Raw genomic sequence first — 21,207 nt, 5'->3', positions numbered from 1 at the left:
CCTGACTTGAGGAAGAATGTACTGGCTTTGGAGGTGGTGCAGAGGAGGTTCATCAGGTTGACTTTTGAGGGAATTAGCTTGTTGGATACAATAGGGTCTTTTAAAAGACTCTTGGATAGGTACATGGAGCTTAGAAAAATAGAGGGCTATGGGTAATCCTAGGTAATTTCTAAAGTAAGTACATCTTCGGCACAGCATTGTGGACCAAAGGGCCTGTACTCTGCTGTAGGTTTTCTATGTTTCTATTAGAAGAGAATGAGTTGCCTGGAACTATACTTGCTGGAATTTGGAAGAATGAGAGGGAATTTTATAGAAACATAAAATTGTGAAAAGGATAGATAGAGCTAGCAAAGCTGTTCCCACTGGTAGGTGAGACTAAAACTAGGGGACATAGCCTCAAAATTTGGGGAACAGATTTAGGATGGAGATGAGGAGAATCTGCTTTTCCCAGAGAGGACTGAATCTGTGGAATTCTCTGTGCAGGGAAGCAGCAGAGGCTACATCATCAAATATATTTAAGACACACATTGATTTTTGTACAGCAGGGGAATTAAGGGTATGGAGAAAAGACAGGTAGGTGGGGCCAAGTCCATGGCCAGATCAGCCATGATCTTATTAAAAGACAGAGTAGACCTGATAGGCCAGATGGCCTTCTCCTGTTCCTATTTCTTGTGTTCTTATTCCAGGAGCCCTAGGAACCTCCATTTTGTCCAGTCTCCAAATATGCTTGTTTTTTTAAAAAGCAACAACGATGCAAGTGAGTTTTATTACCTATCCCCAAGACTCCCAACTCCACGGAGCCACCAGCTTCCATACACTTAAAATTAGCTCAAGTGGTAACTTAGTAAATTAACTATTTACCATTGACTCCAGTGCTGATATAAGGAACCTTACTGCCAGAAGATTTTTGGCACCAGAGGGTTCTTCATTTATAACTGGTGTAGTTGCAACTTGTGCCATATTTCCTGAAGGCAAGAGAGAGCCGAGAGCAAAGAGAAAGGTTATAAGAAGACATAGAAAGTCTCTGCACCAAATGTGAAAACCACAAAAAATTGCAAAGTAATTCCAATTTTTCAATTATCAATTACTTAATCTCTTTGGTTGCTTTCTTTACTAATTTTCAAAATCTGTTCCTAACCAGTTAATTATATTAAACCATGAAAAATGTCAATATTGTATTAACTTCAACATAAAATTTAAAATGAAATACAATGGATTCCAGTTAATTGGGGTATCAGTTAATTGGGGCAGCCAATTATTTGGGGCAATTGTTAAAGAACAAATTCTAATTGAAAAAAAATAGCCAGGATTGCCTTCAGTTAGCCTTCATTTATTTGGGAAACTATGCCACTTAATTGGGGCAGGATACTGAAGCACCTTCAATTACTCCAAAAGACTGAGGTTTGGTAAAATACTGAAAGGCTTTTATTCGCTGTACAATACGACCTCCACAGTGAGTGTCTGCCCCCGGACTGAGGGGGAGGGGCAAGGCGAACACCTTTATACAGGACTCTGTGGGAGGAGCCACAGGGGCAGTTAGCGGAGGGGTGTGTCCAGACAGGTAACCGAGTTACAACATATATACATGGTTTACCACAGATACCATTGCCAAACATTTTCCAACTAGTGTCAGTCGCATGTACTGCATGGTCATTGGACAATGCACCATGCTTAAGAGCAAACAATGTTTAAACAGTGTTACTTTTGTGTGTTTGGGTTCATAAAGCTGTGATTTTTGTCACTGATAGGTGGTGAGAAATAAGCAGTAAGACAATTCTGAACCATACTGCTCACTGCTGTTTCATGCATTCAGTTTTGGAGATGACAGTAATGGCCGGGAACGAAAATGAAACATTTCACTTCTTCAACAAGTTAGGAACTATGAAGAATTTGAAGATATCGCCAATCATCTGGAATATTACAATGAAAATAACGATTTGGAGGATGCAATCATCAACAGCATTGCATAAAGGCAGTCCATTACCTACACAAAGTTTTACCTACACTGACTTTGTTAATTTACACTCAAAAGAAAATGGCACAGATTAATTCCTCCAGTGATAAGTATTAGGAACTAATACAGCTTTATGGTACTGTTGTAGTATTAGTAGTGTTCTAATTTGTTCTGTATTTCATTTAAATACATAATTTGTTACTCAGTTTATCTTTTCAATACCTTTTTAACTATTTCAATGTAACCTCATCTAATTGGGTAGCTGCTTAACTGGGCCAAAACGTACTGGTCCCAATGTGTCCCAATTAACCAGAATCCACTGTACAGTCATCCCTCGGTAACCGCGGGGGATTGGTTCCAGGACCCCCCGCAGATGCTCAAGTCCCTTATATAAAATGGCGTAATATTTGCATATAACCTACGCACATCCTCCCGTATATTTTAAATCATCTCTAGATTACTTATAATACCTAATACTTGCTCTGGAACGTAGCCTTTCTTTTTGAGTTTCTTGAGATCTTCTGGGAACGCTGATGCTGCCTCGGCATCAGCTGATACCGATTTTCCTGTGACCTTTAAGTTCTTGAGGCTGTAGCGCCTTACATAGCTAGCCAGCCATCCCTTACTAGCCTTAAACTCCTTCCTCTCGCTCTCCTCAACCCCCTCACAGTAGTGCTCATACAGGCTAAGTGCTTTTTCACGAATAGTTTTGCCATCAACAGGGATATGCTTCTGTGACATGTCCTCTAGCCACACACTTAATGCTTTCTCAGTCTTTGCAAGCACTTTATCACGAACCAGAGAGACCATTTTTGCCGTTGTAGGGGTAACACTAACACTTCCACGAATTTCAGCTTCTTTCTGCTTTATTGTGCGAATGCTTGATTCGTTCTTACCAACCTTACGGCCCACTTCAGAGAGCGACATGCCACTTTTCAAAAGATCTAAGATTTTTATTTTCTCGGCAAGAGATAGCACTTTACGCTCCCTCTTAGCCTTTGAGGAATTGCTTTGACCACTTAATTGCTTTTTAGGAGCCATTTTTTTCACAGAAACAAAGGGTGCACACAACACAAGTAGCGAACGAACGAGACGCGAGGCGAACAATGCTCAAACAACAAGTGCTGGAGAGAGACTGAGAATCTGTGAAATGGCCGGAGGCTACAGCACGGTATGCCTACACATCACTTCATTCGCGTTGGTTCAATGTAGTGCTCGGCAAGTTCAAGTTTTACTGTTTGGAACTTCCTGGAATTTTTTCCCGAATATTTTTGATCCGTGGTTGGCTGAATCCGCGGATGCAGAACCCGTGAACAGGGAAGGCCAACTGTACTGAAAGTGCTCAGCAAGACAAACTGCATCTGTGGAGAGAGAAAGAGAGTTACTGCATCACAATGACCTTTAAGTATTTTGCTTGCTTTTGCCAACCTGCAGCCTACTGATAAATCTATACAGAAGAAAGGACATGCAACTGGGTAATCTATCGTCAATGTTGTTAACATTTGTGCTAGGTCTATATTTGTACAATCAATTAGTTATGCATTCTTAATGTCATCTTTTATTTTTGCAAAGGCAATTTATTCAGGAAGGTTGCTCTCAAAATGTATTTCTTTCCAGATTCCAGGCTAGTGAGGCATATTTGCTTTGCACATAAATAATACAAATAAATTAATACCTCAGAGATGATTTTCCACTACCCAGAGATTATTAAACAAATATTTCTTGCAGCATGGTTGTGTGTGCAACTAGCCATGAAGTCACTGGCTTCCAGTTCACTGATATATTCAAATATAGGATCGCTCATGTAACTTGTTAACCACACTCAGTAGCTTTCAAGTGAACTACAGCTCCCAGAAACCTGTCCGTGACACTCAATGTTGATTTCTCTCATTCACAAATATTCAAAAGCACCCAGGAGTTATTGAAAAAAATAATTAAAATATCATGCTAAAATCAAACACCGAAGAAGGTAGTTAAATAAATTTTAACTACTTGAAAACCTGGAGCAGTATGGTAGCATAATGGTTACCACAACGCTTTACAGTTTCAGTGACCCAGTTTCAATTCTCACAGCTGCAGATTCAGCTGGTGGATTTCTCTGTCTAAGGTCTGTGAAATTTGTCCCATTAGACTGCACAGAAAATCTGCAGCTACAGTATGAGGAAGCTAGTAGCAACTGTCACAGACTATGATTTCTGGAGAAAGAAGATCCACACTAAGCAGAATCACCAAGATGTACCAAAGTACTAGGTTGAAAGATCCACTCTCTGTACACGTAGACCCAGTCAGCCAGACACCCAGCAATTCCAATGAAAAGCATTGCAGAGAGGAGCCTTTAATGTAAACCACTGCCAGGTGAGAATATCAAATTTGAATACTAATCATAGCTCATTTAGCCTGGCAATAGGAACACTAATTATTGAAAATATTGGAAAAATTAAATTATGCTCCATTCAATCCTATTGGCATATTTAAGTTTCACAGCTATAATAAAGATAGCAAAAGCTTTGGAACTAGAGAAACCAAGAAAAAAGGAAAATTAAAGGAGAGATACATTGATTAAAATAGTCACTTCATCAAGGCCCCACTAGAGGCCCAACCTGTGGCTCTGACATCAATTGCTATGAAGTGCTTTGAGAGATTGGTTATGGCACACATCAACGAAAGCCTACCGGTCAACCTCGACGCTTTGCAATTCGCCTACCGGAGCAACAGGTCAACGGCAGATGCCATCTTTCTGGCCCTACATTCCTCCTTAGAACACCTGGAGAATAAAGACACACATGTAAGGCTCCTTTTCATTGACTACAGCTCTGCCTTTAATACCATCATTCCAAATAAACTGATTCCTAAGCTCTGGAACCTGAGCCTTAGCACTCAGATCTGCAGCTGGATCTTCAACTTCCTCACAGATCCTGTAAAAGTAGGAGACAAGCTCTCCTCTACAATCATTCTGAGCACCGGTGCCCCACAAGGCTGTGTACTCAGCCACCTACTGTACTCACTGTACACCCATGATTGTGTAGCCAAGTTTCCATCAAACTCAATATATAAGTTTGCTGATGACACAATTATCGGCTGTATCTTGGGAAATGATGAGTTTGAGTACAGAGAGGAAATTAAGAACCTGGTGGCATGGTGCAAAAACAATAACCTATCCCTCAACGTCAGCAAGACGAAGGAATTGGTTGTTGACTTCAGAAGGAGTAGCGGACCACATGGCCCCATTTACATCAGTGGTGCGCAAGTGGAACAGGTCAAAAGCTTCAAGTTCCTCAGGGTCAATATCACAAATGACCTGACTTGGTCCAACCAAGCACAGTGCACTGCCAAGAAGGCCCACCAGCACCTTTACTTCCTGAGAAGGCTAAAGAAATTTGGCCTGTCTCCTAAAACCCTCTCTAATTTTTATAGATGCACCGTAGAAAGCATTCTTGTAGGGTGCATCACAACCTGGTACAGAAGTTGTCTTGTCCAAGACCGGAAGAAGCTGCAGAGATCGTGAACACAGCCCAACAAATCACACAAACCAATCTTCCGTCCTTGGACTCACTTTACACCACACGCTGTCGAAGCAGTGCTGCCAGGATAATCAAGGACATGACCCACCCAGCCTATATACTTTTTGTCCCTCTTCCCTCCGGGAGAAGGCTCAGGAGCTTGAAGACTCGTATGGCCAGATTTGGGAACAGCTTCTTTCCAACTGTGATAAGACGGCTGAACGGATCTTGATCCGGATCTGGGCCCTACCCTCCAAATAGCCGGACCTGCCTTTTGGTTTTTTTTTGCACTACCCTACTTTCCCTTTTCTATTTTGTATTTATGATTTATAATTTAAAATTTTAATATTTACTATCGATTTATACTCCAGGGAGCATAAAGCGCAGAATCAAAAATCACTGTGATGATTGTACGCTCTAGTTTCAATTGTTTGGCAACAATAAAGTAAAGGATACATCAATAGCAGTCAGGACAGATTACAGTTCTGAAATCATCAAACTCATTATACAACGAGTCCATAGAAGAACATGACTAACAATACGAACAAGCCCAATGTTCTCTGAACTCACTCCATCATTTCACATAATAATGTCTGAACCTGTGCCTCAAGTCCAGCTTTCCACCCAGTCCCTGTATTTTATGATGTCTTTGACATCTAGTATTCCATCTCAGCTTTGAACTTACCCAACTAGCGAATAAGCAAAGTCCTTGTAGTAGAGTTCTGAAGATTTCAGGTCTCTGCACAAGGTAATTTCTATTCTCAATCCTATATAACGCATTCTTAAACTAAGTCCTCAGCTCTAGGATTAGCAGCTTGAGAATGTACCAAAGCAGTATCATAGCCTTGTATATCTTAAGACTGTCTTATTTGTCCAAACTACACCAAGTGCAAGCTAATCTTATTTAACTTCCCTCTCACTGGACACACTTTCTTACAATTAGTCAATCAAGTAATTTAAAGTTTCTTTTATTCAAAACTACATAAGCTACACCAAAGCTGTTTCACTACTGCTAACTTCTGTATTCCAAACCCTTTGTGATAAAGGTCAACTTATCAGTTACTTTAATTGCTTCCTCTACCTTCAATATTTTACCTTCCCTTAACAAACAATAGGATTTCTTCTACATTAACATTCAGCACATTCTTGTGATTTGAAGATCTTTCCTGCCAAAGTTCATTACTTCATATTTCCTAAGTAAATTTCATTTGCTACCTCATGCGCCCTTCCAATTGCTTAAATCTATCTATACTACTGGGCCAATTTTACAACCCCTCCCCCTCTCATTTTCAACATAACTTGCTCTTCTGTGCAGATTTACCAGTCAAACTTTGATGAAAAGGCAGAATGTATTGTATCAAAGTTATTAATCTAAATTAATATGGACTCAATACTGATCACTGTTACCCTGTTAATAATCTGTCTACCTGAAAAATGACACATTTATTCTTATTCTGTCGTAGTCTTCTATAAATGTAATATATTATTTTATATGAGGTTTTAGTTTTTGCAAGAAATGTTTGCATTGTACTCCATCAAAATGCATTTTGAAAAAAATTGAGTAATATTCCATTTATTAGTTTCCCATTATCCAACCTTTAAACTGGGGGTTCCCAACCATTTTTATGCTATGGCTCCCTACCATTAACCAAGGGTTCCGTCGACCCCAGGCTGGGAAACTGCGCTTTAAACTTGTACTTGGAAGTACACAAAGTTTGTCAATTATGACCTCCCTTTAAAAAAAAAGCTAATTTCATATAATATGAAGGACCCTGATGCCACCCTTAATGCTGGACCAGAGTATTTTGCTGTCAAGGTATTAGGTCAACTGATCTACATTTCCTAATCCCCCCACTACCACCCAATTTCTCCTCTAAGAGTGTGACATTTTCCACTTTTTAAATCAATCACAACTGCTCTACAGAACTTAGATTTTTACTATTTCTGCCTATAATTCTGGCTTCAGAGATGGCAGTTATCGAGTCCAAGGGATACGTACTATTTCAATCGTTCAGTTTCGCCAGAACATTAATTACTGAGTCCCTCCGTCATTAGCTCCTCAATTTGTTTCCTTGTCTATCACATTTGGGTATTCTGTAGTGAAAATACAGTACATACAAATTACTTAACAATTTCCCTCCAATCCCACCCACCCATTATAACTTTTCCCATTGTCTCTATGGTGATCATATTTAATTGTGCTGCTCTTTAAGTATCTCTGGGTGATTTATTCCATCTTCTCCCTATGGTAATACTCAGCAATGCATAACAACTCTAAGACCTTTTCAATCCTTAGATTTATTACTTTTGTCAACATTGTAAGACTATCCCCCTGCTGAACTTTTTGAATTGAATTACCATCAGATTACTTGTGTTATGGATTTTTTAATAGAATGCACTTACATCGCTGCCAGAAATGCAGGCTGGTATGCCTTCACACTGTATGCATACTTGCGTGGGTACGAGTCAGCCAGACTGCACCTATTGCACCTATGTCTGTGCTCATTTATGTGTGAGCATTCAGGATTCTTCTCCTTACAAAATTCCTGGAGTAGTCTTGTCACAGCAAATGCTGGTTTTCCAGAGGGACAAGCAGTCAACAACATTAGCCCAAACCCAGGCACCCATCCGGTTATATCACCAGCCAAGTGAGGGACCACTATCTGCAACAACTCTGCAGTGATAGATAATGACCGCTGAACTGAATTGTATATTTGTTCCATCAATGATGGCTAAACCTCAGTAGTATGCCATATTCATAAACGATCACCCTACTGGCCTTCATCCAAAATATGCAATGAAGCAATGCACTCGACATTTGCTAAACAAATGCTTCTCTACCACCCCGCCTCCACAGTACAACATTACCACCTAACAATAAAAGGTTTACAGACTGCAGTCTACATTACGGTAATCAATAAGAACAAAGTAGCATATATCTATTACCTTGTGGCAGAAGACTTTAATCAGGCTAGTTTGAAGAAACTACCTAACTTCCAACACATCACCTGCAATACAGGAGGATGCAATGCATTCGACCAATTCTATACCACCATCATGAATACCTACTACTGCATCCCTCACCTGCCTTTGATTAATCTGACCACCTGGTTGTGTTTCTTCTGATTGTGTATACACAAGACTGGAGAGCATGATACTGGTGAAGACAACAAGTAGAATAGCACATTGGTAGTACTTTTTGACAGTGATTACAAATTCATATTCTAGTCATAGTCTTAATAAAGTATGACTATGACTAGAATATGAATTTGTAATCACTGTCGAAAAGTACTACCAATGTGCTGTCCTGCCCATGCAAGGATCTCGAGTACAGAAGTATCAAACATTAGAAAGTGGTGATGCCAAGGAACATTGTTATGTCTGCAGATTGCAGTACAATTAAAGTATTTTACACTTTCCAAAACAATATCTAAAGATCTAACATGTTTCATAGTCTAAATAGTATCACTTTTATTAAAGAGGTAAGAAAATTCTACCCTAAACGTCAGCTATCCCTTTGCTTCCACAGATGAAGGTTCAATCAGCTGAGTTTGTCCAGCAATTTGTTTTCAGCTCCATATGACATCTACAGTCTCGTGTCATTTTTTGCAAATATATTACTTAACAACCGTCTTCATAACCAATTAATGCACATTTATATATTGTCACCATTGATTCTTAAAAATATTAATCTACAATGTATGGGCTCAATATTACCAATAGACTAATTACTGTTAAATTTGGATATAGTGCACTAATTGTCCAGTACTTGCAGAACAATTAACAAAATTATAAACAACCAAATGCAAAAAAATTTAATATGCATGTAAAATTTTGATCACATTACCGCGAATCGTTTGTTCCATTTTTTGTCAACCAGTTTTTTGCCTTCCAGCCTAATTGACGTCCTGCCCCCTACATACTGATTGGTTACATCGGAATTCCGAGCTAGCCACCGCATTATCTATTGGACAAACCAGCTGTCGGTCAATCACGGAAACACGCATAATACTGGAGGAACACAGCAGGTCAGGCAACAACTACGGAAATGAATAAATAATCGATATTTCGGGCCTTCAGGATATTGGTTTAAAGCCTCACAACTTACTACCACATAATGCAAACGCTGGACTTGCTGAGTTCCTCCAGCATTTTTCTATGCGCAAAATTGCTTGCGTTTATGACCTATTGATTCTCGTATCCTGCCGCCAAACGATCGGAAGTATTTCGGTATAAAACCAATACTGGAAGGAAGTAATTCAAACGCATCATATCCACCTCTAAAAAAATTTGCCCGAGCCTCATTTGCGCCGGGGAAGCCCGTCGAGCCAAGTTATATTCGGTGGCAGGGATGTAATGACGGGACGGAGAGGGAGGGGAGCCGTGTATCCCTCCGCCTGCTGCAGTACAGCCGCGAGTCGCACAGCCACACGGTGCGGAGACGCGCGTCCGTCCATCTGCTCCATGCAAACAGGCGCCCGCTCAAACCTTCCGTGTGACCTACTACATTCTGTACCGTACGCACATGCAACGGAGCGAGCGGGGATGGTTTGATTCCCCCGCCATCACCAGGCCGACAGGTTGGTGAAGAAAGCTCACAACCGATCACAAGAACGCGCGCGCGCGCACTCCTACAATTTCCCCTCAGCCGCCAGTGGAAAAGGCTAAGAGAGAAAAAATAAATAATAGACTGGGTGGTATTGTCAGTCACGGTGTCATATTACCTCAACTCTGGATAAAATTCGTGTTTTAAAACAAACACAAAAAAACCAGAAGTCGACCTAGAGCTCAGCTGACGGCACCTAGTCCTGATGAAGGGTCTCGCACTGGAACGTCAGCTGTTTATTCCCCTCCATAGATGCTGCCTGACTTGCTGAATTTCGCCAGCATTTTGTGTCTGCACTTGGATCCCTGTCTCCATTACCTCCGACCTATGCGAAGCTGGAACGGACGCCAGCGGCTGCCGGTGCATGCCGGGATATGTAGTCCAATTTTGGCTCAGTCTGTGCTTTCAACCACATTGCCCTCATACCACAATGCCTTGAATGCCATGTGGTAAACAACTTGGCAGTTAGTATTTGATTGAAAAAAATAAGAAAGTTTCGGCAACATCAGAATCGGGTTTATTATCACTGGCATGTGACGTAAAATTTGTTAACTTAGCAGCAGCAGTTCGATGCGATACATAATCTAGCAGAGAGAGTAATAATAAATCAAATAAAACATAATAAATAAACAAGTAAATCAATTATGTATATTGAATAGATTTTTTGAAATGTGCAAAACAGAAATACTGTATATTAAAAAAAAAAGCGAGGTAGTGTCCAAAGCTTCAATGTCCATTTAGGAATCGGATAACAGAGGGGAAGAAGCTGTTCCTGAATCACTGAGTGTGTGCCTTCAGGCTTCTGTATCTCCTACCTGATGGTAACAGTGAGACAAGGGCATGCCCTGGGTGCTGGAGGTCCTTAGTAATGGATGCTGCCTTTCTGAAACACTGCTCCCTAAAGATGTCCTGGGTACTTGGTCAGACATCCCACCCTGCAAAAACTCATTTCAGGGAGGTAGCACCCCCACCCCCCTCCCACCCGCCCGTCGACCCCAAGGGTGTCTGTAATACTTTGTTTAGTGATTTTGTCTAATCTGTAAACCAAGTTGGGTATATGCAGCAAATGTTACATTAAAATATGTACTTATATTCATAGTCATAGTCATACTTTATTGATCCCAGGGGAAACTGGTTTTCGTTACAGTTGCTCCATAAATAATAAATAGTAATAAAGCCATAAATAGTTAAATAGTAATATGTAAAATTATGCCAGGAACTAAGTCCAGGACCAGCCTATTGGCTCAGGGTGTCTGACCTATGTTTATTCGATTACAACTTTAAGCAAGTTTACAGAGAGTTTGGCCTCATCACGTAGGACATCAATAGAGTAGCTCCTTAGCAGCTAGCCAGCTAGTTTAAATAACATTAGCTATGCTGTAATGACACCTGTTAAACTCACCTCAACATGTCTTTTACATTTTAACCCACCATGGGCAATAGAAAAGTCACTGTTGCAAACAGTGCAGCGAGCAACAGTCATTATTTTTGAGGTTGACTGTAAAGCCCGCCCACAGAGAAAACTGATAGGTCTACTTAGCAGGGGTCCCCAACATTTTTTGCACCGCAGACCGGTTTAATATTGACAATATTCTTGCAGACAGTCCGAACCGGGCGGGGGGTGGGGTGTTAATCACGACCGGAATATAGGTGATAAGTCAATAGCATCATAACATTTTAAGTAATGTTTGGATATTAAACACACCGCATATTTTCCCCATATGAACATATAAAATCATTGCAACACACCAATATCGCTGAATCAGTGCAACAAGACGCTCCCATCGAGGGGTGATTGGAGACAACGATACTCGAAGGGGGGTTCCAGTCTATTCCGCAATTTAGTTTTCGTTGCATTCATTGCAGAAAACTCCACTTTGCAGCGATATGATGTTGGAAATGGAAGCAACGTTTTCAGTGCTTTTGTAGCTATCTCAGGATATTTAGCCTTGACTTTGATCCAGAATGCCGGCAGAGATGTTATGTCAAACATACTTTTCAGCCTGTCGTCATTTACAAGATCGAGTTGATCTTTTTCCCGCGCTGACGTGGATGACGCGTGGGTAATGACCTCACGTGTGTTCAAGTTCAACAGTGCGTGACAGGGAAAGAGGAAAGGTGCAGCTGACTCATATCGTTTCATATCGCCAAATCATATTGGTTCCTCGCGGCCCGGTGGTTGGGGACCACTCTTAGCACGAAGAAAGACCAATCAGGATGTTCGCTCTCCCTCTCCCTGTCCCTCCCCCTCTCAAAAAAATCTATTTCTGGGATATTGTATATAATTACCGGGCATCAGGGAGCCACTATCGATATGCGGGAGACTCCCGGATCTTCCGGGAGAGGTGGGATGTCTGCTTTATAGGCTAGTACCCAAGATGGAACTGACTAGATTTACAACCCTCTGCAGCTTCTTTCGGTCCTGTGCAGTAGCCCTGCCATACCAGACAGTGATGCAGCCTGTCAGAATGCTCTCATGGCGCTTAGGGTTAAAAGTGGCAGCTCTTGTTACAAATTGTAGAGTGATTGTATTATTACTAGAGTTATAGTGTTATTTAAGTATATTAGTATAAAGAATGTTGGAGGAGCTCAGCAAGTCAGGCAGCATCTATGAGTAACCTGTGAGTCTCTCTGGCCCCAAACAATCTTTTCAGGTGAGGTGATACTTACCCTGAGAGTCTGTCGGGCAGAAAGATTTTTGAAAGTCTTGCGCTGCTCAGGAATACCAGAGCCTTATTACAGGACAGGGGTTTGGATGTCTGCTTGGTCATCTTGGATCAGGAGAAAGCCTTCGATAGGATATCACTCACATAATCTACTGGATGTGCACTCCAAAATGGGATTTGACAAGGGAATCGGGAATTTGATCCAATTGTAGTGCAATCCAAATAAATGGGTAAGAAACAGCTTCCCTTTCAAGTCTGGAGCAAGACAGGGTTGCACAATCTCCCAATTTTAGTTCATGTGCTGTATATAGAAGCCTTTGACAAATCCATCTGGAAGGACAAGAGTATAAGAGGGGTAAAATGGCCAGGCAGTGGAGGGACCCAGGTGAAATCTCTCTATACATGTGCGGCATCACTGTCTTCTGCTTGGATCTGAGGATGGTTTGCTGATTGATCCGCATTGAAGAGCAAGGCCATGCTCTTCGGCAACTGGTCTGACCAATCCGGTGTCCCCTTCATCTTTGGGCGTGACCCTACCTGAAGGTGCTGGGGTTCTGGTACAGAGGGGCCATAGCATGCAAAAAGAATAGAGATTGGGCAGGTAAAATAGAAATTGGGACTGCTCTACTTCATGGAGGTGTGACCCACCTCACCTCACTTCTCTAGCTGGAAAATCACCTGGGCCATGTTCTAGTTCATCTGTGGATCCAAGAAAGACCAAGTCAGATGGGTCACGATGCACAAATTCCTGGACAGTAATAGAACAGTACTTGATGCATTGTCTGTAAATGTAAGAATGAAAAGGCATTGCATGGTTTATTCTTGTAAGTAATTTTTATAATGAACAAGTTTATTTTGATTTTTCTTAAGTTCTATTTTTTCTGGTGTAGCCTCCAGTACACATCAGTGAGACCCGACTCAGAGAAGTTGGATCTCCTGGTGGCTACCCATTTCAATTCAACTTCTCATTCCCGTTCTGACTTGTCTGTCCATGGTCTCCTCTACCGTGATGAGGCCAAAGTCAGGTTTTAAGTTTTGTTTGTAGAGTATCTCTATGACACTCACATTGAGTCTCATTTATCTAAAATGTCTAAATGGACTACCGGATACAATCAAATTTAGCTGTGCCACTGTTGAATAGGATTGGAACAATGAAAATCTCAATACTAATCAAGATTAGACCAGAAGCAAGACTCACTGACCAAGACAAAAGTGATCTCATTTAAAGATATTGTTAAGAAAATGTAAGATTATTTTAATCCAAAGCTGTTAAAGATACATGAAAGCTATACATTTGGGAGAAAGAACCGGAAGCAGGGGGAAGCAATTAGTGAGAATATTACTTTATTAAATAACTTTATAGCTGTAATTTCAAATCCGACCTTCTGGGATAGATTTTGACTCATAGGTTAATAAAATTCAGTCAAAGTTGTTCAATACACAAAACTTCGCATTCAATTTGTATGTAAGATTGCCATATGGATCAAATTGTATCGAAGAACACTGAAGACTTTTACCCATCACAGGCTATTAGGTTAGGCTTGGTTCAGTCAGAGAGCTGCAGAAAAGTCCAAAGCTAGATCCAGGTTTGAAGCTAACATGTGAGATTGTTCATGAGCTATCACTACAATGCTTAAGTTTCACTATAGACTTGTTTGTTTTGAGCAGCCAAGTGTTTTAATTTCCAAAAGAAAGGCAATGTTTCTGCAGTCTACAAATCCAAAGTTAAGAGAAACAACAAAAGCAATTTCAGTGGCAATTAGAAATAACAACAGAACAAAAAACCTCATAGTTTGGAAATTCATTTAGACAACGAGGAGCTAGGATTGTGCAGTACCCACCCTACATGAGTAACTGGAGCTATTAGATAGACATTCAAAAATGATAGGGATACAAGAGACTACAAGTGGTGGAATGTGGAGCAACAAGATGTTGGCGGATTCGGCAAGTCAGACAGCATCTGTGGAAGGAAGTGGACAGTTTGGGTCAAGACCCTTCATCGGGACTGAAACGTAGAGGAAAGTGGAAGAGGTAAAGCAAGAGCTAGCAATTGGATCCAGTTGAAAAGGGAGATAGGCAGATGGAGGAGGGAAGTGTAGTAGGTGGGAGCTGATAGATGGAGGCAACCAAGCTAAGCTAAGCAAGATGGCGCCAGTGAAATGTGGTGATGTTTTACAGGGTGCATATAATACTTCGAAATATACCTCTTTTGAATTATTCTCACAGCAATCTGCATGTGATTTCCCTTTAAGCAATGTACTTTTAATTGACTTAATGACTTACAGATTACACGATCTTATGAAGGGTTTAGCGAACTTAATTTTCAAGTAAGCAGTTATGGCACCTTTAAGCAGACAAAGGTTCATCGCCATAGCCAGAAGCAAGGCAGAAACACAGAAAGATGAGGCCCTATCTATCCAGCATCATGTTAGCAAGTGTACAGTCACTGGAGAACAGAATTAAGGACCTGAGGGCAAGATTGTTGTATTGGAGGGAAATGTAAGAGTGTTGTTTTCTATGAGAACATAAGAAATGGGAGCAGGAGCAGGCCATCTGGCCCATTGAGCCTGCTGTGCCATTCAATAAGATCATAGCTGATCTGGCCATGGACTCATCTCCACCTACCTGCCTTTTCCCCATAACCCTTAATTCCCTTACTATGCAAAAATCTATCCAACCTTGTCTTAAATATATTTACTGAGGTAGCCGCCACTGCCTCATTGGACAGAGAATTCCACAGATTCACCACTCTCTGGGAAAAGCAATTCCTCCTCATCTCCATCCTAAATCTACTCCCCCGAATTTTAAGGTTATGTCCCCTAGTTCTAGTCTCACCTACCAGTGGAAACAACTTTCCTGCCTCTATCTTATCTATCCCTTTCATAATTTTATATGTTTCTGTAAGATCTCCTCTCATTCTTCTGAATTCCAGCGAGTACAGTCCCAGGCGACTCAATCTCTCCTCATAGTCTAAACCCCCTCATCTCTGGAATCAACCTGGTGAATTTCCTCTGCACTGCCTCCAAAGTCAGTATATCCTTTTTCAAGTAAGGAGACCAGAACTGCAGGCAGTACTCTAGGTGTGGCCTCACCAATACCTGTACAGTTACAGCATAACCTCCCTGCTCTTAAATTCAATCCCTCTAGCAATGACGGCCAACATTCCATTTGCCTTCTTGATAGCCTGCTGCACCTGCAAACCAACCTTTTGTGATTCATGCACATACACCGCCTGTCCTTACATATTACCTGATATCCTTGGATGTTTAGTTCCCAGTCCTCTCCACCCTGCAACCACGTCTCTGTAATGGCCACTAAATCATGCCTCTTTGTACTGATTTGAGCCACAAGTTCACTGACCTTACTCAAATACTACGGGCGTTCAAATAAAGTGCCCTTACACTCATTGTGCTTTTAAAATCTTGTAACTTTTTACTCTTTTGTACTTGACTTTTCTTCACTCCACTCTTACTTTTCTCTTTTTTCATCTTATGTTTTTCCTTTATTTTTATCCACACTTTTCTTTTTTATTTTATTCATACTTCTCCAATCTGTTGAACCCACCCCCTACTATTTAGTTTAAAGCCCTATCCACAGCCCTAGTTATGCGATTCGCTAGGATCCAGGTCCCATCACGGTTCAGGTGGTGCCCGTACCATTGGTACAGCTCCCTCTTCCCCAATACTGATGCCAATTTCCCATGAACTCAAACCCACTTCTCCCACAGCAATCCTTGAGCCACACATTTAACTCTCTAATCTTCTTAGCCCCATGCCAATTTGCAGATGGCTCAGGTAGTAATCCAGAAACAGGTAGTAATCCAAAGATGACTACCTTTTTGTTTCTGCTTTTTAGGTTAGTCCTTAGCTGCTCAAATTCCCTCTGCAGAACCTCTTTCCTCATTCTACCTATGTCATTGGTACCCAAATGGACCACGGCAACTGGATCTTTCCCCTCCTACTGCAAATTCCTCTGCAGGTCAGATATCTGGAACCTGGGCACCAAGCAGGCAACACAGTCTTTGGAACGCTGTATCCTCGCGACAGAGAACTCTGTCTACTCCCCTTACATACTATCCCCAATTACCACTACATTTCTCTTCCTTCCCCCCTCTTGAATGGCTCCCTGAACTACGGTGCCACAGTTAGGTTGCTCATCTTTCCTACAGCCCCCACTGTCATCCACACAGGGAGCAAAAATCTCAGACTTGTTGGAGCAGACCTGTTGGGCAAGCTCAAGGGCTGTGGCTCCTCTGGCACTGTCTCTTGGATCCCACTTCCCGCCTCACTCGCAGTCACACCCTCTTGTTCTTGACCACAGACTGTACTTAAGGCAGCTAATCTAATGGGTGTGACTTCTTCCTGAAACAGAGAATCCAGTTAACTCTCCCCCTCCCTCCCTGATGTGCTGCAGTGTTTGAAGCTCAGATTCCAGGTCGTCAACTTTGAACCCAAGTTCCTCGAGCAGCCAACACTTGCTGCAGATGTGGTCACCAGGTACCACAATGGGGTCCACCAGCTCCTACATCAAGCAGCTACAGCACATCACCTGATCCTGCATCATTTCTTTAATTAGCTGTAATTTAGTGACTTCTTATTCAACCACTCCAAAGCCTTACTTGCTACTTAACTGTGCCTCTTCACCAAAGCCTCAAGTTCCCACTCCTAAACTGGTCCCCTCACACAATGGCTGCTCTGCTTTGATCCTGCTTTACTTTTATTTGCTCCTTCTAATGTATTGCGAATTGATTGATCCGTCGCTAATGCATTTATCCCCATGAAATGCCCTTTTTAAAACTCTTCTCCATGACATGTGCGAAGCTCTCTTTCTCTTCAAATCGATAGGTCTGATGCTAATGCCTTCTACGTTTCACCAAGACATGGCGTGCTCCCAGCATGCCAGCTGCGGTGATCAGACCCGAAGGCTTCTCGATTCACAGGATAGACTGAACTGATTCAGAAAAGGCAAAAGGTGAGGTGTGTGTTTCATGATAGATCCTCAGTGGTGCTCTGATATGGCGGTTATATTGAACGTGTTTTCTCCTACACCTAATTTTCAAATGCCATCCATTCTGTTTACCTAGGAAGTTCTCCATAATCCTGACCACGGTTTACCTATCAGCAGCAACTGACTAAAATAAGGCGCTTGAGGTACTGCATGATGTTGTCTCAAACCAAGAAACAGTCTATCCCAACTCATTTCAAGTCATAGTTGGGGACTTTAACCAGGCTTGTTTGAAGAAAACCATGCCTAATTACCAACAACGCTTATAACCATTAGCACCGGAGGTCCCAGCACACTAGATCATGGGTAAGGAATGTTTACTGTTTCATACCCAGACTGTATTTCAATAAATCTGTTCACTTGGCTGTCCTCCTACCTGCAAAGGTTAAAGAGCAAAACTCCAGAGATTAGGATAACCAAGAGAGGTCACCTGAGGCAAAGGAGCGGCTGTGGGATTACTTCAATTTGGTGGACTGGGCCATGTTATAGGACTCAGCTGTGGATCTGAATGAATACACCGTGGTTGTCATAGACTTTATTAAAACAGTCATAGATGAGTGTGTCCCCACAAAATCAATCAGAATTTTCTCCAACTAGTATCTCTGGATGAACCAAGAGATCCACAATCTGCTGAAGGCCAGTTCAGAGGCATTCAAGTCTGGTGACCAACAAAGTTACAAAAGGTCCTGGTACGTTCTCCGGAAAGCCATCTCACTGGCAAAGTGGCAATTCCAGACTAAACCTGAAACATCGAATAAGGATGCGTGACAGTTGTGGCTGAGTTTAAGTGCTATCAACTCTTACAAAGTAAAGTCAAGCAACAAAGGAGACAACAGGGCTTTGCTTCCAGATGAGCTCAATGCCTTCTCTGCTGGCTTTGACTGTTAAAACAACACACATCAAAGTTGCTGGTGAACGCAGCAGGCCAGGCAGCATCTCTAGGAAGAGGTACAGTCGACGTTTCAGGCCGAGACCCTTCGTCAGGACTACCTGGCCAAGTACTAAAGACCTGTGCTGATCAACTGCCTGGGGTGTTCAGTGAGATCTTTAAACACTTGCTTCAGCAGTTTGAAGTACCCACCTGCTTCACGCAGACTTCACTTATACTGGTGCCTAAGAAGAACGTGCTAACCTGCCTCAATGACTATCGTCAAGAAGCACTTACATCCACTGTGACAAAGTGTTTTGATAGGCTGGTGATGAAACATTAACTCCTGCCAAAGAAGCGAATTGGATCCGCTCCAATTTGCTTACCGGAGCAACAGGTCCACAGTAGACACCATCTCATCGGCTCTTCACTCAACCCGGGAACATCTGGACAGCAAAGATGCATACATTAGGATGCTCTTTATCGACTACAGCTCAGCATTTAATACCATCATCCCCTCAAAACTAATCACTAAGCTTCAAGACCTTGGCCTCCCCATGAAGTTGGATCCTCGATTTCCTTACTTGTAGACCCCAATCAGTTCGGATTGGCAACAACATCTCCTCTACAATCTCCATCAGCACGGGTGCACCACAAGGCTTTGTGCTTAGACCCTGCTCTACCCACTTTACACTCATGACAGTATGGCTAAGCACAGCTCCAATGCCAGACTCAAGTTTGCTGATGACACCAACTGTCGTAGGCCAAATCAAAGGTGGTGATGAATCAACCTATGGGAGGGAGATTGAAAATCTGTCTGAGTGGTGTCACAATACCAACTTCTTACTCAATGTCAACATGACGAAGAAGCTGATATTGACTTCAGGAGGAGGAAACCAGAGGTTCATGAGCCAATCCTCATCAGAGAATCGAAGGTGGAGAGAGTCAGCAGCTTAAATTCCTCTGTGTTATTATTTCAGAGGAGCTGTCCTGGGCCCAGCACACAACTGTAATTATGAAGAAAGCACGGCAGCACCTCTACTTCCTTCAGCATGGCATCTAAAACTTTGACAAACATCTATAGATGTGTTGTGGAGAGCACATTGACTGACTGCATCATAGCCTGAAATGGAAACACCAATGCCCTTGAATGGAAAATCCTTCAAAACATGGTGGATATGGCCCAGTCCATCATGGGTAAAACCCTCCCCACTATTGAGCACATCTACACACAGCATTGTCGCAGGAAAGCAGCATCCCTCACTCCCAGAACTCAGGTCATGCTCTCTTCTTGTTGGTGCCATCAGGAAGAAGGTACAGGAGCTTCAGGACTCACACCACCAGGTTCAGGAGCAGTTATTACTTTTCAACCATCAGGCAATTGAACCAAAGGGACTAACTTCACTCAATTTCACTTCTACCATTATTGAAATGTTCCCACAACCTATGGACTCAATTTCAAGGACTCTTCATCTTATGTTCTCGATATTTATTACTTATTTCTTAATTATTTATTTTCTTTTGTTTTTGCACAGATTGTTATCTTTAGTACACTGGTTGAACATCCACGTCGGTGCGGTCCTACATTGATTCTATTATAGTCATTATTCTGTTATGGATTTATTGAGTATACCCAGAAGAAAATGAATCTCATTATTGTATATGGTGACATATATGTACTTTATTAATACATTTACTTTGAACTTTGAACAAAGGACTGCAGATGATGGAATCTGACAGGAGGTGAAGATGGAGCATGGAATCAAATAAGGGAGGTAAGAGGTATGAAAAGAATAGGAGAGGGAACCCAGTGGGAGGAGTGTGTAGGTGATGGACAGATGGAGTGCGTGAAGGAAGGGAAAGAAATTGGATGATGGGTTCTGGTTGGGTGTAGGAGAAATGGCGTAGATCAGAAGGAGAGAGAAAAGGGATGGGGAGCAGTTTACCTGAAATTAGAGGACTCTGTTTTTCAAAAAAAGGTTAACAATTAACCCTTTGATGTGCAAATGAATGTTGTTGTCATCTTTTTGATACTGATCTCCATTAAAACTGAAATTAATGGGAATCAAATAGAAAACATTATTGGAAGCATACTTCAAACAAAGGACGATGATAATGGTTGTTTCTTAGATCAAGCCCCAAGCATCACTGTAGGAATTCCTTATGGAAGTATTCTAGGCTGAGCAGTCTTCAGCTGCTTCATCATTGATCTTTCTTCCATTCTAAGGCCAGAACTCGGAATCTCTATAAAATATTCAATTCCATTCTCAACTTCTCGGCAAAAGAAGCTGTTGAAGTCCTGCAGCAAGCCTGGACTTTATTCAGACACAGGCTAAGTCGTATGTAACATTTGTGCCACAATGTGATTGTTTTCAATAAAAATTGAAATTTCATGAAATGACAGCCATTTTTATGCACCATTTCTGCAAAAATATTTTTAACCAGAGTATTTTGTATTAGCAATAATTTCCATGTGATTTGTGGCATTCCTAAATTAGATTAGGCGCAGACATGTATGATCCACCCTGATGTTTTTCTGGCATCAGACACATATCTAACGGTGTCACCATTTGTTGATCAGTAGTTTCCAGTCCTCCGGATATAAATTG

The 21,207-nt window shown here is 41.7% G+C and overlaps 1 protein-coding gene and 1 long non-coding RNA gene across 11 annotated transcripts in view; one reads left to right on the top strand and one right to left on the bottom strand.

Moving 5' to 3' along the window:
- LOC140187676 (general transcription factor II-I repeat domain-containing protein 2-like) overlaps positions 1-10,408 on the bottom strand; it is a 62,230-nt gene extending 51,822 nt beyond the window's left edge. Inside the window, exons 1-5 of one of the 10 annotated variants that reach the window (XM_072243204.1) lie at positions 10,179-10,408; positions 9,302-9,418; positions 4,627-4,718; positions 2,425-3,315; positions 862-965 (exon numbers count right to left, since the gene is read on the bottom strand). In XM_072243204.1, the coding sequence (XP_072099305.1) occupies positions 862-965; positions 2,425-2,995 (675 nt within the window). In that variant the 5' untranslated portion in view covers positions 2,996-3,315; positions 4,627-4,718; positions 9,302-9,418; positions 10,179-10,408. Of the gene's footprint in view, positions 1-861; positions 966-2,424; positions 3,316-4,626; positions 4,719-7,453; positions 7,549-9,301; positions 9,419-9,732; positions 10,014-10,178 lie in introns of those variants that run through there. The other 9 variants (XM_072243203.1, XM_072243212.1, XM_072243208.1 and 6 more) reach the window with 9 other exon arrangements.
- Positions 9,452-20,961, top strand: LOC140187678 (uncharacterized). The gene is made up of 3 exons (XR_011883134.1): positions 9,452-10,034; positions 17,571-17,697; positions 17,810-20,961. It is a non-coding gene; the product is annotated as an uncharacterized lncRNA (long non-coding RNA).
- The last annotated feature ends 246 nt before the right edge of the window (positions 20,962-21,207 follow it).

The sequence above is a fragment of the Mobula birostris genome, chromosome 25 (genome assembly GCF_030028105.1).
Source record: "Mobula birostris isolate sMobBir1 chromosome 25, sMobBir1.hap1, whole genome shotgun sequence".
NCBI lineage: Eukaryota > Metazoa > Chordata > Chondrichthyes > Myliobatiformes > Myliobatidae > Mobula > Mobula birostris.
The sequence above is the reverse complement of the archived record's forward strand: the minus strand, read 5'-3'. Positions and strand labels throughout refer to the sequence as shown.